Source organism: Asterias amurensis, chromosome 17 (assembly GCF_032118995.1).
Source record: "Asterias amurensis chromosome 17, ASM3211899v1".
In the NCBI taxonomy this organism is placed as follows: domain Eukaryota; kingdom Metazoa; phylum Echinodermata; class Asteroidea; order Forcipulatida; family Asteriidae; genus Asterias; species Asterias amurensis.
Window position 1 is genome coordinate 14,141,478 of NC_092664.1, and position 17,779 is coordinate 14,159,256.

Genomic DNA, 17,779 nt, shown 5'->3' on the forward strand with positions numbered 1-17,779 from the left:
CGTAGCCCACATGTAGTAATTAATGACGTCACTGCCAAGCAGGGATGTGATCAATACCACCACCACCAACCACCGATTGGTATCCATTATAACAAGTCCTTGTTACCAGTAAAGCTAAAAAGTTGCAATATATTATCTTTAGTACACGGCAAAACGGAGTTGTTGAATTTTTCACCATGGGTATTGTCACACCCCAAGCAAGTATAATATAATAATATAATAATAATCGCTTTCAAAAGGTCTTAAAATATAGACGTGGGTGTCAGTAATAAGGAAATATTGACACGTTCATTTTGAGGGCACCATTTAATATGAAATTTATTAAAACGCAGCAGAGCAAACGTGGAATAACGAATACGGCCTTCCTCTATTATATAGAGGTCCAATTTCGTAGAGCTGCTTTAATGAGAAAATGGAATTACCTGTTGCAAACAACTTACCAACCAAAAGGACCTTTGGTATAAATGACCCAAAATTGTTAATGGCCTGACGTTTAGGGTCGAAACGTCTGGCAATTAACTTTTTTCTGCTTTATAATGCGAAATGTTGTATGCAATAATATAGGCAGCTTTATGAAACTGGGCCATGGTAATTAACGCATTGTGAGTGTTTTGGGTATTAATATAATAAAAACAATGACAGAAAAACGGTAAGAAAGGGTGTTAAAATGTTGCCAGGATAACTTTATTTCTAAATGATAAATTTTAAAACAAAACAAATCAATAAAACTGAGGAATTATGATGCTCCTGTTGTCTATACTGGGTCCATTGATACTGCAGACACACAAACAAAACAAAATGGCTGTTGTGGTTATGGGCAGCTCTCTGAAGCAATCCCAATCTGCGTTCAAATCAATGGCGTGCCGGTAACTGGCGCAAAGTATACACTTTATTGTCCATGTACATGTATTTCTCTATCATGCACTTGTGGCTAATGCTACACCACCAACCAAACCCCTGCAGCCGATGTCACGAAACGCTAGGATTAATCCTATCTCGAGTTAGGACGAGTAACCCGTCCTAACTTAGGATGGGTTCAATACGTAGTTACGTTTATGGATACGGAACTGAACTCGTCCTCATATAGTCCTAAGATTAATCCCAAGTTAGGAAGAGTTTGGTGAAATCGACGGCTGGTCTGATTTGGGAGCCAATGATATGGTACATGTTTACCTGCACACGTGTCACCTAAATGGCACGCGCAAGTTTTATCATGATGACGTCATCAACATGATTGTGTTGTCAATTCTGAATATGACGTTAGAGCTTAAAGGCAGTGGACACTATTGGTAACGACTCAAAATAATTATTGGCATAAAACCTTTCTTGGTGACGAGTAATGGGGAGAGGTTGATGGTATAAAACACGGCTCCCTCGGAAGTGCCATAGTTTTCGAGAAAGAAGTAATTTTCCAAGAATTTGATTTCGAGACCTCAGATTTAGAACTTGAGGTCTCGAAATCAACCATCCATCTAAACGCACACAACTTCGTGTGACAAGGGTTATTTTTCTTTCATTATTATCTCGCAACTTCGATGACCGATTGAGCTCAAATTTTCACAGGTTTGTTATTTTATGCATATGTTGAGATACACCAACTGTGAAGGCTAGTCTTACCAATGGTGTTCACTGCCTTTAAGATGAAGTGGTTATAAATTATTGTTTAAGGCGGTTTACTACCTCTATAATTGGCGGTTTGGCACAAGACTCGTTGTTGGATATTACATAGACCTTTCTATTGTTGATCAACAAACCACGCTGGTTAGTATAGCATGGACGGCCGAAGAAAGTAAAACATTCAATTGCGTTAACAATGTCGTGCATAAATTCAGCATTAAATTAAAAATAAATTACCTCCCATGATTAGTTGCTTTTGTTTATCCAAAATATTCGACACTTTTTTAAATATTGTTACGAACTGTGGTTATCTGTATTTTTTTTTAATCTGTGGCTTTCCATGGTTTTCCAAACTCGGTGAGCAAAAACTTGGGCTGTGACATTGCAATGGAAAGGTCTATTGACAGCGTGACGTCAGGAATCACGACCCTGGCACAGTTATTATACATTGATTCCACGGGCCACCAGACTGTAATAATAGAGTTCACTCAGTCGGCTCCGTATACGAGTTCTTTATTGTGTTTCTTTTGGTGTCCTATGCTGAGTTGATGTTGTAGTTGTACCATAGCCTTAGCTGCTCCCGTAGACTGCCGATGACCGAGGGCCTGGTTGGCAGTGTTGGGAACCTTTGCCGAGAAACGAGTCAGATTGTCCGGTCGATCCTCTTTCTTCTTCAAGTTCCCCTACAATGGAAAGTGACAATAACTTGATAAATACTTCATTAAATTTTAGGAAAGCTCTGTTGACCAGTGGGAGCATTCAATCACCACCATCACCCTTTTTGAACCAACCTATAGGTCTACCTAAGTAGGTGTGATCTTTCCACTAGGATGCATTGCCCTTACATAATTCAGAGTCAGATTCAGACTTCCACTGAAAATACTTCCACTTTAAGACTCAAACGGTCGTGCCACAATTAGACAACCAGCTCCAGACTACCCCCAATAAGAAAACTCATTTACATATCAGTGTTTTCATTATTTTCATGAGGACGTCACCGTGTTCATTATGGGTGCGTTCGTTTAACTTCCCTGGGTCGACCCCGGTGTTTGGCGGTTTTTTCCCCCAGGACGAACGTGGGTAATTATCTGCACACGTTCTTCCTGGAAAAAAAAACCGCAACACACCGGGGTCGACCCGGGGAAGCTAATCGAACGCACCCATATTATGGTTAGATATAGACTGCAATCACAAGACTGTTGGTTCGAATCCTACCAAGCCAACCGCTGATTTCAAAATGACTGAAACAGTGGCGTCTCGTTACTGAATCACAATTTCTTGATTTTGTGCGATTCATAATAATTAAAGATGGCTGGTGAAGTGAGTTAGTGAGTTATACAATTACAAGTTTTCGCTTGTAAAGGCACTGCTGTTGTTTTCCTACAAGTTGCTTAATTATTAACTGATGTGTGCGAAACTGCAAATAATGTACAGCCATAATGTACTTTTAAAGCTGTTCATGTTCGAAGAGGGCTCTGGATAAGTCGATGAGTTCGTGACAAGTTTCTTTGCCATTGAAAGTGAAATGCATATGGAGCGCCTTCTGTCGGCGAGGTAAGACACTTTCGTTTCGCGGCCTAAAGAAATTGAATTAACTTATTCATTGTCCTGTAAATGCCAACTGGTGTAAATTGAATTACTCCTTTTGACTGTTAAATGCTGGTGCAACTTGCTCTATGGTTTAACGCAGCATTCGTTCACAAACGAAAATGAATGAGCCGGGTGCTAAAAATGGAGTGGATTTTGTAGAAATTGGATAGGAAAACCTAAAACTGACTGGATTAAAGTGGGGAAGAGGATTTAAAACACCTTGTTACGCAACGAGTGTTTTCACAAGCGTCTCGACAAACACATTTCGTGAATACCATGACAAGGAAAACAGGATTAAAGTGACATTTAACCGGTCTATCAGTCAAGTAAAGCTTACCTTTTGATCATAATCTTTCAGGAAGCCCCATCCTTCCTCCCTAAAAGTGAAACAATCAGAGACAACTGTGAGTAAATTCAATCAATGAAGAGGCATACCCCTCGGCTTGATCTGAATCTCAGTTGCCAAAAATAAATACACAATTTCTTGCTTTGTGCAATAACAATATAGACGTTAAACCAATGTTTGTATTATATGAGAGAGATTGGTTGTTGCCAGCGTGGTGTTCATATCCACTTGTGGGAGTTTGCCGCCCTTTACGGGAAATCATCCCAACAGACAAACAACCAAACAACCAAACAAACAAACAAACAAACAGACAAACAGACAGACAGACAGACAGACAGACAGACAGACAGACAGACAGACAGACAGACAGACAGACAGACAGACAGACAGACAGACAGACAGACAGACAGACAGACAGACAGACAGACAGACAGACAGACAGACAGACAGACAGACAGACAGACAGACAGACAGACAGACAGACAGACAGACAGACAGACAGACAAACAAACAAACAAACAGACAAACAAACAGGCAAACAAACAAACAAACATACAACAAACAATCAAACAAACAAACAAACAAACTTTGTGTGCTTCCCAAACCACAAAGGTACCTCAAGGTTGCAGAACTAAACATAACAATGTTTCTCTCCATGAAATTCTTTGAACTTCATTGGGGGAAAATGTACGTATCTGCCACCACTTTTTCTTTCTTTATGAAATAAATTACTATCTTATTTACTCAAAGTGATTATTGTTTGGTAAAACATGAGTGAAAAAGTGGCGAAACGTAAATAATTCAAATTTTTTCTTACCACTTTTGTACCCCAGCATGTTCCCTTCCCACCGATTCCCTCCATATCCTGTCCCCTGTCACAGCGTCGCATTTTTGGTAGTCGACGTCCGAGTAGGTCTTGGTGGGTGCCGGGGGCGCAGAGTGGCTACCGGACGGCCTCTCCTTCTCGGCTGGGACGCACTTCTTGTGGTACGCACTGGATATACGGGAAACAGGGAATCGGTAACCGGCCGATGTGGCCCTGTCACTATATTGCTTTGTTGAGGACATGGTTTAGAATGTTAATAATGCTGATTGTCACACAAAATATGAGTATATATCTATATTTATAAAACATACAAATACAAATTTGAGTTTATGACTGCATTTGTTTCTGCACAGCGTACGGATATTATGATACAGACAGAAAATGTATCAAATAATGTCAAGTCTGCTCAGTGGCCAAGGATGAATAGAAGACCATGACAGGATGGTGTCGCTGGAATTTCAACCTGTATTGAAAGTGTCGTTATTCATGCCATGAAAAACAATGTGCTGTTCCTTCTTACTGCTGTTGAAACAAGACTTGGTGAACAGTGTCAGTTTCAGAACAGTTTTTGAACAGTTTCTTCTTCGCATCTAAAGAACCTGTCCCAGGTTGGATATCCACCAGATGGAGTTCGCACAGTAGCTACATACGGCTGCAGCTAGACGTCTCAAACGGAGTGAATGTACAATATTCAGGCTGTCATCAGGCACAGTACACTCTCGGGCCACTTTAGACACGGTCAGCCTCAACAACTATGGCTGTCAGTTACTGCCCCAAAACAGGTAGAGTTTTTCGTGCTGGTGCAACATGAATCACATTTCGTCCTTCAAACATCGAGGGAGATTTATTTCTGAATTTACTCCAGCCACAAACATCACAAAAAGTCCAAGGCCTGTTTGGTATCAAAGCTGAAGTGACCCGAGGGTAGCGACGACGGTACTTTCACTGAGCATACAAAGGGTGTCCGGGCGACACTGCAATCCTAGGACTCCTCGATTACCGAGCAACCGCCGAGATAACGGTCCGAAACACGGCACCGATGTGTAGCGTTTTATAACCAAGAAAAGACAACGCCGGAGATTAGTAAAACAGCAACGATCTATTTGCTTTCTCTCTGTGATCGGCCCATGTACTTTCCAGTGGCTCTATGCTGTCAGGTTTGTGTTCCACCATGGATGAATTATGAATGGTTCCACAGTCCAAGGTATACTACCGTATATACAGCAGATTTCTTGTCGGAGCAGGTTGCTTACAGTCAATAATAAATGACACACACTAATTTTATTGTGTGTCCGATCGCACATAATTACAATTCTCTCAATCGGCCATGATGATCATAAACCAAGAACGTCAAATCCTACTAAACCCTGACGTATTGGCCCACAATACATACCCAGTATCGATTTTCCATGTACCCACGTATTATAATTTTGTAACCCCTCACGGAACGGTCTATTGACCCACAGTCCTTTTGTCCCAAAGTGGGTGCAGATTACAACCCGGAACGGTGTTGCTAGGCGACGAACAAACACAGTTTTATCTGCAGGGCGCGTGCGCAATCAAAATGCCGTCCCTGACAGAGCGGCTGCTAAGTGTGGTTTTGTGTACGTGTAATTTTGACGGATGCAAACAACAAATTGTTGAAGGAAGTGTCGGCAGGTGCTAAATTTATACGACAAATATTGATACTGTGGTACAAAACATAATTGTATGCAGTGAAAGTGACTATAATTGAAGACTGCGGAGGCTGAAGCAGGGTCATACACAAAATGCATAACAGTATTGTGAAATTGTACAGGTGTTTTACAAGCATCTCACGAGCCCAACTTCCGCTGGTTTAGAACACTTAAAATGAATGTTTGATTGAAATTATAAAAGGGATAGTAAAAGTGTCAAGTATTTAAAAAAAATCACCAAAGCATGATCCATGCTTCAACCAAGGAACAATGTAGGATTTTTAAATATCGAGGGACTTAAAAAAACAAAACAGATAAGGTTATTCTGATAAAGATCACTGATTAAAAAACAAACATGTGTCACAGTAAATGGAATTATAAACCACAGTGATCATTATGGATAATGATCAGATGATTAGGCAAGAGGCTTTTTTTAATCGCCTTTCACTCATGGATCCGGTTCAAATCCCACCTCATCAGCCTGGATTCTGCGGTATGAATTTGATTTTCAATAAGCTCATGTAGCAGCGCTATGACCTCGAACTTACAGCCGGCCCTGATAACAAACATGCCCCCCTCCCCATTTTGGAATTTTCCTGCCGCATCTACTGGACATTTTTCTCGTTTCCTGTTCACCATAAATGTGTACGCCATACTGTGTCAAATTTCATACAGCTGCTTATAAGCACATAGCTTAGCACAACGAATATTATGCTTTCCAGAATAAGGTTACCAAACAAACAATGTCACATCAGGTACATTTTCCGACTGGTATCATATATCCTGCACACTTCTGCAGAGCAGAAAGTTGTTTTAACAACAAACTGCTTAAAAGCAGTTTGTTCTGAAAGCAGCTCAATCATTGGGCCCTGCCTGATGTTGGCGCTTGGACCTCGTTTCGGATCACTCCAAAGGACTTTTTGGATTGGATTTTAAACTTCATACGCAACTGCGTGCGTTTTCCTTGGAATAATCTCCAGGGATACAGTCCCCATCATTGATCTCCATTAAACATTGGGTGCGTTCGATTAGCTCCCCCGGGTCGACCCCGGTGTGTGGCACTTTCTTGCAGATAAATACCCACGTTCGGCCTGCGGGAAACAAAACCGCCACACACCGGGGTCGACCTAGGGAAGCTAAACGAACGCACCCTGTGTACAAACTACATGTACATCTGAAGTATAATGTTCCCCATACAATCTAAGTTAATATCCAAATTACAACCACTTTCAAGGTCAGGTATTACTCAATATGTCAGGTCTTCTGGAAATCAAACTCCGGTCCCAATTTGTTTGCCTCTGAACTTTAGAATTGTCATCCTCAGAAATTGTTTTGAATTTTTTAATCGATCCAGAAGAAAGGATTTCCCCATTGATGAAAAGCACTACGACAGTGGCATTTAGTGCATACAAATGCCTCTCTGGTCAATATGCTCACCGAAGACATTTTAAAGTCACCTGGAAATATATATTTTTTTCCTTTCAAACATAAGAGTATATGCTTACGAACAATAAAACATTTTTTTTAGTAATTGTTTGTCACGATTTATATGTTTAAAAAATATATAAAGTTGTTTCGGGGCTGACTCCGCCTACCCCTTTTGTGACGTCAATCGAGGCAGACTTTGCCTGTAATGCGTATTGTAAACACACGTGCAAAGTACATGTACGTCCAAGTCGTGAGTTGGTACATTTCAAAAAGTGTTTTTCTGCATTCAGCAGCAATACACCTGGTCGGCATTGCAGGAATTTTTTTTTTTTTTTTTTTTTTTTTTGAAACGTACAAACTCACGACTTGGTCCGTACATGTACTTTGCAATTGTGTTTACTCTACGCATTACAGGCAAAGTCTGCCTTGATTGACTTCACGAACAGCGCCCTCTCGGGTCGGGGTCTACTCTTAAATTTGTAAATAACATAAAATTGATTTTTTAAAACCTTAGTTAACTGTTTATTCACATTCCACTCATCAAAACACATAAAAATTATATCAGTGACAAAAGCTTTATTTTGAAAAAATACCACTTCCAGGTGACTTTAAAGTGTGCAAAATACAGGCTAAAACCTGAAAATTATCATCACACTGTCTGAACATTCGATACCGCCCACGTGTGGTTTAAACGATAAGCCTACGTGCAAGCAACAGTTATCATGTGAGGCATGCATGTATTGAATGTGTACACAGTCAACCCTCCTACTGTCGGACCAATGGAGGTAGGTATGACCATTCAATATAGATGCACTATACAAACTTGAAAATGTGATTAATGCTTCTACACATCAGTGAAAACTCCATAACTGTTTGATTTGACAATCTCATCCACTGTGGTTTCGAATGATAGATAACATTAGTACAACATGTACAACGTGGTGATCTATCAACGCACATATAAAACTCTGGGTGCGTTCGATTAGCTTCCCCGGGTCGACCCTAGACTTGATGACAAGTCGTTAGGCGCTGCCTATTTGTCTGCCTTTCATGCAACAGTCACAGTGCGATGTTACACATGCAACAGTCGTAGGTAGCGCGAGGCAGCTCTAACTGCGACTGACTCTCACACACACATACTGGGATCGAGGGTGTGTGTATCGTCCCCGCAGCTACACCGCGCTGTAACTACACACCGCGCTTAACAATTACCGTCTTGACTTCAAGACTAGGTCGACCCCAGCGTGTGGCGTTTTTTTATCCAGGACGAACGTGTGCAGATAAGTATACACGTTCGTCCTGGAAAAAAAAAAAGCCACACACCGGGGTAGACCAAGGGGAGCTAAACGAACGCACACAGTGGTAGAGTAAATTTATAATATGGAAGGATGTTTAAATAACACGCACGAAGATTGGCCCACAGCACCGCAATCAAAGAAAACGGCGCTTAAAACTTGAACGTCCTTTAAAATGAACCTTGCCTATGACATTTCAGTGCTAGTATTTGCTTACAGTGGAGACTTGAATTTGTTTCGTCCTGAATTGCATCTGATGAATTTAATTGCATGATGTTGCTACGAAAGCTCGTGCAGTTTTTAAAGCCATTGCTGGACACTTACAGAAAAAAACATTTGAATGTTCACAGATTTACAAATAACTTACACGGTTTACAGAAGGTAATGTTGAAATACTTCTCTTGACATTACTTCATGAAATGCTTTCCTTTTTTTAGAAAATATTAAAACAATATCAATTCTCGATGTCGAGAATTACGGATTTATTTAAAACACATGTCATGACACGGCAAAACGTGCGGAAGCAAGGGTGGGTTTTCCCGTTATTTTCCCACGACTCCAATTAACGATTGAGCCTAATTAATTGTTCAACGTTTTTTAAATTTTATATATAAGTTGTGATACACGAAGCGTGGACCTTGGACATCACTGTTTACCGAAAGTGTCCAATCTCTTCCTTCTATTCACAAAAGCATCGCAGAAGACAATACCTTGAATTGAAACGTGTCATTTCGTGGCGTCGATGACGAAATAATTACTAGTATACTGAAACATTAGTTGTGTAAATAAACTTACCTCTGACCACCGAAATACGTAAACTTGCTGCTCATAATTATCTCCAGTTGCGCCAATACACTCTTCTATAGGCGAAACAAACTCCCATCTTTACCAAAAGACTCTGATAGAATACACCCGTCTTCTGTGTGAAAATAAAACATAAAAATTGAGTGATCATCATTTGACACCAATACAAAAGGGTTGATAATTAAATGTCACATGTAGCGTGCCAAGTGTTATGGTTCCAAACTACGGCGGCAAACTCATTTCCCTTACCCATAAACGCTATCAATAATACTTCAAACAGATTTCCCCTCTCGCAGTCATTAATTTATCACATTCAACTTAAAGGCACTGGACACTATTCAAGGCTGTCGTAAGCATACAAACTTTACCGAGCAATGTGGAGCTGTTTGTTGTATAACACAGTGTGAGAAACGTTTCTCTCTGAAGTAACGTAGTTTATGAGGAAGAAGTACATTTTTCACTAAATTAATATTTGATTTAGTAGTAAGAGACCTCAGCTGAGTTCATGAGGTGTCGAATTTAAGGCATCTGAAAGCACACAACTTTTGCGACAACGGTGTTTTAATTCTCTCGCAACTTCGACGATCATTTTGAGCTAAAAATGTTCAGCAGTTTGGTAATTATGCATAACAATTATTTTGAGATACACCAAGTGAAAAGTTTGAATTTTTTCCAAAGGTATCCAGTACCTTTAAAGGAAAATTAAAGAACTGGTTTTTTTTTTGCTAACAAAACAGTTGCTGGCATGTGTATACACTTTATGTAGGCCACCATATACATAAACTGACCAACCTGAAGAAGTTTAAGATTAATCGGCCATCTGGTCAAGAGAGAAAAAAAACACATTGAAAAACCGATTACACACTTTTTTTGCATGACATCGATTTTTTTTTCTTAATAAAACGCCCGCTAAACTATAAAACGTCGGGAGAAAAAAATGTTTTCATAAAAAAATATGACTTATCAGACATAATACTTCAAGAGGGTATTTTCTCAATCTTTTAATTATACGAGTTTTTTTTGTCTTACCAATTCTGTAGATTTTTCTTGATGACGAGCAGGGTATACTGTTCGAAACGTCGGTACCACATCGGCTCTTTTCAGAGCCAACTCTCCAACTAAAGAGATTTACATCAAAATGGTTGTACCCGCAAGTTTACTAGTCCTTTATACTTCCTATGTAATGTTCCTTTAAGACATCCACTGCACTCTTGTCCCCATAAAGCGTGTAGAGCTTAAACCACTTCGAAATAATAATAATAATAACATTACTATAATGTGCAGGCGAGTGCTCATAAATAAAATGATTTGAGATAAGAAACGTTTTTACACACTCTGAGAGCCGTTTGAGTCTGAATTTTGTTTACTCTGTATACATTGTCTTCGAGATCAATCTGCTTTTGTTCCTATTCAATGACGTGCTACTACATTCTTCAAAATGCTGATATGGTATCCATGGTTGCTACTTTTCTGTCTGCACCTGAAGGGAATGAGACAATAACTGTGTTTGTTTATAGTATGTTGATGTTTAACCTGATTGTCGTTATGGGGGGTTTAGAATTGACAAGTTCGATGGGGTGTCTGAAGTTTAATGTCTCTGAATAAAGTGGGTCTGTTTTGTCATTGTAACAAAATCATTGTTTATATAGCAACCACCCATTGAACATCGAAGTGTACTTTTTTGAATAATTAAAATGCTCTAAACTTACCAACGTTCATGCCGCCTCTTTCAAAAGAGGGCGCTATCAGAAGCAGTGTGTACACAGGTGTGGCGGTTTCAGTCTTCCGGCGTGTTCAGTTTTCCGGGTGACGTAGCCGTACATTTCAGCACGTTGTTCGAACGGTTTTAGCTTTCCGGTGTGTTCAATATTCCGGGTGACGTAGCCAGACAAAAATACCGCCGCGGTGACCCTGGCGAGTACTGTAGTTCGGTGAAATAAAAAATAAATGAATAAATAAAATAAAAAAATAAAAAAACGGTAATAAATAAATTTAATAAACTAAACCAGATTAATACAAAAATTCTTCTGATTCTCTGACGCTCGTTCGGTATATGTACCACTGGTTAAATACAGGATAATTTGCTTGGTCTTCCCACCAAATTCTCTCATAATATGATCCACGCGTTTAGTTCGCCGCGCGTTGTACTCGTGGGCGCCGCTATGGCAGCTACCGGAGAGAAACACGGATGACTCAATACGGCACTAAAAATGGACTACTTTCGCTTGCTGTGCGCAGGCATCGCATGACGTAATGTTACCGTATTTTGGTCATTCGGAAAACTGAACACGGCGGAAAGATGAAACCGCCACACCTGGTATGTCGCCGTTTCCGGTTTTTTGGGGGGGAGGGAACTTGATCTCCGGGGACAGAATTCTTCGGTGGATTCTACTCTCCTGCCACAAAAAACATAAATTAAATCCTATCAATAAATTTCGCTGAGTGCGGTAAAAATATACTTGAATTATAATGATCAGTAAGATTTAAAAATGAAGCTATTACTTTGCTTTCGATAATTGACAATAATAAAGAGGGCGCTATATCGAAAGTGAGTTTTTACCACGAACATAATATTTTTGGCTATAAAAAAACTATGTATGCTCTCGCTGAAAAAGTTATCGTTTTTTATTAACAGCGCCCTCTGCCGTTAAACTTGTATATCACCTTATACCATTCCTCCATGCTTTATACGAAGAGCTAAAAAAGAGAGACTACGGGACGCCTACTTGCCATTTCAGAGTACGTGGAAGCAATTTCCGTACTTCCTCGCTAAAACCGATTTGAGAATCGCCCAAATCTAAACCCCAATAAAACACAAAACTTTAATATAAATGAACATCCAAAATACCGCAGTGAAAACCATTTATTTTAAAGAGCCGATTATGCTAATGAGTTAATGACGTGCGCATGGGGTTTCGTGCATGCGCGTGGAATGTACACACGTACATGTGATCGCGCTAGCTGCAATTTTTTTTAGCCCATCATAATAATATCACCTGACACCGGCGAGGTTTAAAAGCACATAGAGCGATGGTCAAATGCTGATATTTGTCATAAAGTCGACGTAGTTTTTAACCATTTTTCCCTTCATGGTTTGACGATAAAAGAAGAGCTGATGTCCCGGCTGGTTGCTCAGTAGTTTCGTCATTCAGGAAAATCTCTAAGGTTTGTTAATTTAACCGTTTCTTTGAAGTTATTTTAATATTTATAGTACATTTATTGCGGACGTGACCACCAAGTGAGTCCATAGATCATGACTCCACGGACGACATGAGGCACTGTCACTTTTGTCAGTCACATCAAAAAGAGTATTTGTGCCAGCAGTAATAATACTTATTCATATCATTAACTGTTGACCAAAGACTATATGTAACTTATTTACCCGGATATAAATGATAAAGTGTTCCCATAGGCAAATAAGTATAGTAATTCTAAGAAAGAGTGTGAAAGGAAACTGGGATTGGTAACTGTGTGAGTCGCTGACTGGGCTAGCTGTGCCTGGGTGGGCTGGGGTGCGCTACTCGGTTTCTTTTTAATGGTGTTGACACTTTTTATTCGACGAGGTCGCACCAGTTACTGATGGGATGCTGCTTTTACAACATTATTAATAAAAGTAATTTGGGAGAGGTTTCCGTATGGCACCACCAGTTTTTCATTCGATATAAAATAATAGTATCTAACAATAAATTAACCTCAATGAGATAGGCCTAGGGCCTATTCCTTTTTGTAAAAATGAGTGAAAAAGTGGTGGCGCCATACGGAAAGTTATCCGTAATTTGTATTAGGCCTAGGCCTACCTGCTGAACATTTTGATATTTTTATTGCCCTTTTTTTTTATACAAGAAATATTCAGAGAAGGGGCCAATGACAGATTTCTGTGTTTAGTTAGGTTGCAATTATTCTTTGTTCTTTGTAAACAGCGCCTGTTTATTTGTACTATAGTCTATAGAGCAAACGGCGTATAATGTAGCATCGCAGAGTGTGTACTGTGACTCCTTGTGAATTGTTTTTAAAAGTATGCACTGGATGTCACTTGAGTGTGAACACATATTTTGATGCAACAATTATGTAGTGCAGACAATTTATCTGCTTACTGAAATGGCGACCATGCCTTACTTCATATTTAACATTAATTAGTTGCCAATGTTGCGCCTTGCGGATCCATACTGTAGTCTTTGCTGTATAGTCACTAACTGCCACAAGGGACAGACCTTTGATCAGCCTTGATCATGTCAATGAGTCAGCCATTTGAACGGTGTCAGCTTCAAACCAATATTTGTTTAGATATTGCTGGTTTCAGTTTTAACGGACATAGATGGGCCATGACTGATAGTTTTGTATAATTTATAAACATGTATCAAAATGTACATTTTTTTATGAAAATTTACAGTCATTTCGGTCTATACCATGTATTAGGGATGTTGGGCACTTTGTTAAGTAACAGTTGTGGTTGTCAGGAGACTTGCTGCATTGTATGGTTCGAACTTGTTTTTATTTCATAATATCAAGTCTTAACTTTAGAATCAAGTAGCAAAAAAAAAATTAAAACAAATCAGACTTGTAACCAGATTGCTTACATTTATTGTGGTCAATAAATGAGTGAAGTTTTGTGGAGTCATTGGCTTTGTGTCGTCGAGCAGGCTTGGTTAAGTGTAGCTACATGTAGAGGTCATATTTAAGATGATCTTGCTTGCCTTTGAAGTTTGGGAATCATGTGCACAAGGGTGGTGTACATAGCTGTAAACTGCTCATTGAATACAGGGGTCATGGGTTCAAATTCCAAGGGTTATGGGTTCACATCTCTCCCACTCATTTTGAGACTTTGTGTTTATAGAAGACAGTGAGTTCTTAAAGGGTGGCTGCGGTGTTTTTTATTCATTTAGGCCTAAACGATTAAACATGACTTTTTAAACCTGAAATATTTTTTATTTATTTTTTATTAAATGTGCAAGTATTTTAAGAATGGTTTTCAAGAGATTAGGGGAACCCACCCCGCCCCTAAAGCGGAGCCTTCATTTGCATAAACGTGACGTCATGTTGGTAACCCGAGCCGCCGGGCCCCCTGGCTGTGTGCATAATGTAGAGACGTGTGCACTGTGTGGCCTGGTACCTAGGCGCGTGAAGTTAGGGACCAGACTCTTTTTGCCGACGATATGTTTGAATTCCCGACTTGACGTCGATGGTAGGGGGGCGGTAACAATCCACAAAAGGGGGGGGGGCATGACTTATTCGCCAATTACGCAAGTCAGATATGTCGGGAATATACAAAACACATTTTATTGATGTTCAATACATATCAGAAATAAATGACAGCAAAATTGACTGTTTTAATTGAATTCACTGCAGCATCCCTTTAATGCACACACCGGTGAAACTGGTAGCAGGATTAGGACATAATTATGCTCAAGAATGCAAGGCCTTGGGTTATTTCAAACCGGTTATACATCAATGGTACATCGTAGGCCTAATGGTTTCAATGTACGTGTAGAGGTAATCCGCTCTTGAATGCAATGAAGGCTGGGGTCATGGGTTTTGGGAAATCACTTGTGTGCTTGGAACTGTTGGAACACAACAAGGTGTAAAGCCCGGTTTACATACTTCCTGGAAATGCAAATGGGATACAAATTTTGATGTCACAAATTCGCAACGAATAATTCGCAACAGTGTGTTCAACTCCTGTGACACATTAACTGCGAAAACAGCCAAGTGGCGTCAAAATTTCGCTTTGCATTCGCATTGGCAGGATTATTATGAACCGAGCTTCAGGTGAAAAATGTAGCGGGATAGGACTCTGCCCCAGAAGGTATTTGGTTCGAATCCGGTGTGTAAGGGTGGTGTGGGTTTAGGTTCGGTTCCCACCCAAATAGACTGTGGACTTTTAAAATCATTGAGCGCTTGGCACATTAACAAAAGGGTAATAAGCCATGCAGGCCTGAAATTTCATCTTTGATTTGAAAGAGGAAGGCTATTTTGGGAGTGTCGTGATGAGCGGTTAAGAGCACCGAATTCAAACTCTGGTGTTTCTGATCAGCAGAGTGTGGGTTCGATTCCCCAGCCGTGACACTTGTGTCCTTTAAAGCAAGCGCATTTGCTTAGTCCTTCGGATGGAACGTAAAGCCGTTGGTCCCATGTGTTGTGTAAATGCATAAAAAAAAAACCCAGTGGACTTATCGAAAAGAGAAGGGATTCGCCCCGGTGTTCCTGGCTGGATTGGCAGCACTGCGCCGCAGCACCTTGTAAAACCATTACATGGTGCTTAAGGATTAGGTCTTATATCTCGAAATTCGCCCCACTCCTTGCAGTAATAATACCTGGCGCTTTGTACCCTGACGCAAAAGGTGCGTTATAAATATGGTTATTATTATTATTATTATTATTATTATTATTATTATTATGATCCGTCATGGAAGATCAACCATCATGGTTGTGTGACAGTGGAATTTTATCAAATCGGAGTAGGCTTGTAGCCTTTAGCTTAACTTTCAAAATCACTGTGCTTCCTTGGCACTCACCAGTGTATCTGCAAGGGTTGATAAAGGATTTGGGTACTTTTTGTTACACAAAATACAATGTCCACAGATTTACATTAAACTTGCACGGTTTTTGAAGATAATGATAGAAGAAAGCTTCCCTGAAAATATTACTTGCTGAAAGTGGTGTAATTTTTTTAGAAATGAGTACGTTTAATGTAAATCTGTGGACCTTGTGTTTTTTTGTCCTACAAAACGTACATCTAGACCCTTTAAAGACGACTGCTCTAAGTGGGTCTTTGGTTCAAATCCTACCTGAGTAAGCATTGGAATTTCCCGCAGTTACTCTGAAAGCCCAAAGTGCTTGTCACAATCGGAGTAAAGGTAAAAACAACATGAACATCCCCAGTTACTACTGTACAATCAAGTGATTGTTGTAATTAAATCCTAAATATCGCTGTATCATTATTGACATACTAATATATCAGGAAGTTTATACAGAACCCCCCTAGTGACAATCACTTTGTAAATTGTAGTTATAACTCTGTCTGCTGTAATCACTATTGACATCGAGATGTTTATCCGTCCTCAATGTTTACATCACATCATGGTCACATGTGAGGAGTTTTCCCGCAATTGAAAGCTTACAATATCCTGCCCATTCAGATGGTATGCATTTATTGATCCTGGCTCCCTGTAATGATTTTGCAAAAATTTAAATACCTGCAGGAATTACATGCAACAGGTAATATAAATACACCATGTGTGGTGTGATGCATTGCTTTATGGCTGGTTTGGTTCTTTCTCTATGGTTGGATGGGGATGGTGTGATCTTTGTTTACATGTGGGTTAGGCAGGAAGGGGTGTGCTGATTGGTTCGGACCGGAACACACCTCTTTTTGTTGTGTTTAGTCTGTGTGAAGTAGGTATCAGATGACCTGGTCTATTGTGGTCATGTGTGGTCCTTAAAAACTATTTTAAAGCCCCATTCAGCATCGTGGATGCTTAGCTTCAGGGGCAGTTCTGAGTATAGTGCTTACATTGTACTTCATGTACTTTGCTAATGTCATTTAGGGGAGTAGAGGAGTTTTGTTTGTGTTTGTGGTGTCAGGTTGTGTGGGATGGGAAATAGGTTTAGCTACTTTGTGGGAATTATAATTTGCTTGGAAATCGTCTGTTGTTGTTGGAACATAGACTCGAGAAAGTGGTCCCTTCTCTTTGGTAGGATGTGGTACAATAGTGTCGGTGTAGGAACCTTCCTCCATGATATTGTACATAGAGGTTTGACCCTGGCTGGCTGACCACTTCCTGCGTTATTTGAGACATGTGACCACTGTTGGTATGGAGGATTCTTTCCTCAACATGCTATAGTGTACGTACATGTAGGCCTACACTTTAAAACTAAACTACATATCACAAAGACATACATTTTTAATTGTTTGTATGTAAAAAGAAAATGGACAACAGATGTACTACTTAGTAATTTTTATTTTAACTATTTTCTCAGAACTGAGCATGAAGACAGTGATGTTTTTTTTTAGTGGAATTTTTTTTTAAACTAGATTTTTTTTTAAACCGCCATAGTCATTGCCTCTACATGTATGTTGCCCTTCTCTTGGCCTGTGCCCATTTTAAAGTTTGCTGGCCCTTTGCTTGCAAAATATCTTGTCCTTTCTATCGAAAATTTGGCTGCGTCGACATTCGATAGCAATATGAAGTGTACTGAT

At 39.8% G+C, this 17,779-nt stretch overlaps 2 protein-coding genes across 4 annotated transcripts in view; one reads left to right on the forward strand and one right to left on the reverse strand.

Moving 5' to 3' along the window:
- Positions 1–580: 580 nt before the first annotated feature.
- On the reverse strand, positions 581–10,883 carry LOC139950012 (ciliary microtubule inner protein 5-like). Of its 2 annotated transcripts, XM_071948637.1 has the most exons (5): positions 10,612–10,883; positions 9,574–9,697; positions 4,371–4,547; positions 3,545–3,584; positions 581–2,300 (listed from the first exon to the last, which is right to left on the reverse strand). In XM_071948637.1, the coding sequence occupies exons 2-5, from the start codon at positions 9,606–9,608 to the stop codon at positions 2,106–2,108; spliced, it is 447 nt and encodes a 148-aa protein (XP_071804738.1). In that variant the 5' UTR covers positions 9,609–9,697; positions 10,612–10,883; the 3' UTR covers positions 581–2,105. The 2 variants fall into 2 exon arrangements, with proteins under 2 accessions (XP_071804738.1, XP_071804737.1); XM_071948636.1 differs by lacking the exons at positions 9,574–9,697; positions 10,612–10,883 and having other exon boundaries at positions 4,371–5,837.
- Positions 10,884–12,535: 1,652 nt separating this feature from the next.
- Positions 12,536–17,779, forward strand: part of LOC139949485 (phosphatidate phosphatase LPIN1-like) — a 36,076-nt gene continuing 30,832 nt past the window's right edge. For both annotated transcript variants that reach the window (XM_071947850.1, XM_071947848.1), the window contains exon 1: positions 12,536–12,747. The gene's annotated coding sequence lies outside the window, so the exon portion shown is untranslated. The remainder of the gene's footprint in view (positions 12,748–17,779) is intronic.

Bases quoted from the DNA above. Each gene is read 5' to 3' on its own strand.
- LOC139950012 (XM_071948636.1), bottom strand. From the start codon at position 4,621: ATGTCCTCAACAAAGCAATATAGTGACAGGGCCACATCGGCCGGTTAC. The intron at 3,585-4,370 runs GTAAGAAAAAAT...TTTCACTTTTAG, and splicing joins CATGCTGGGGTACAAAAGTG to GGAGGAAGGATGGGGCTTCC. The intron at 2,301-3,544 runs GTAAGCTTTACT...TTTCCATTGTAG, and splicing joins TGAAAGATTATGATCAAAAG to GGGAACTTGAAGAAGAAAGA.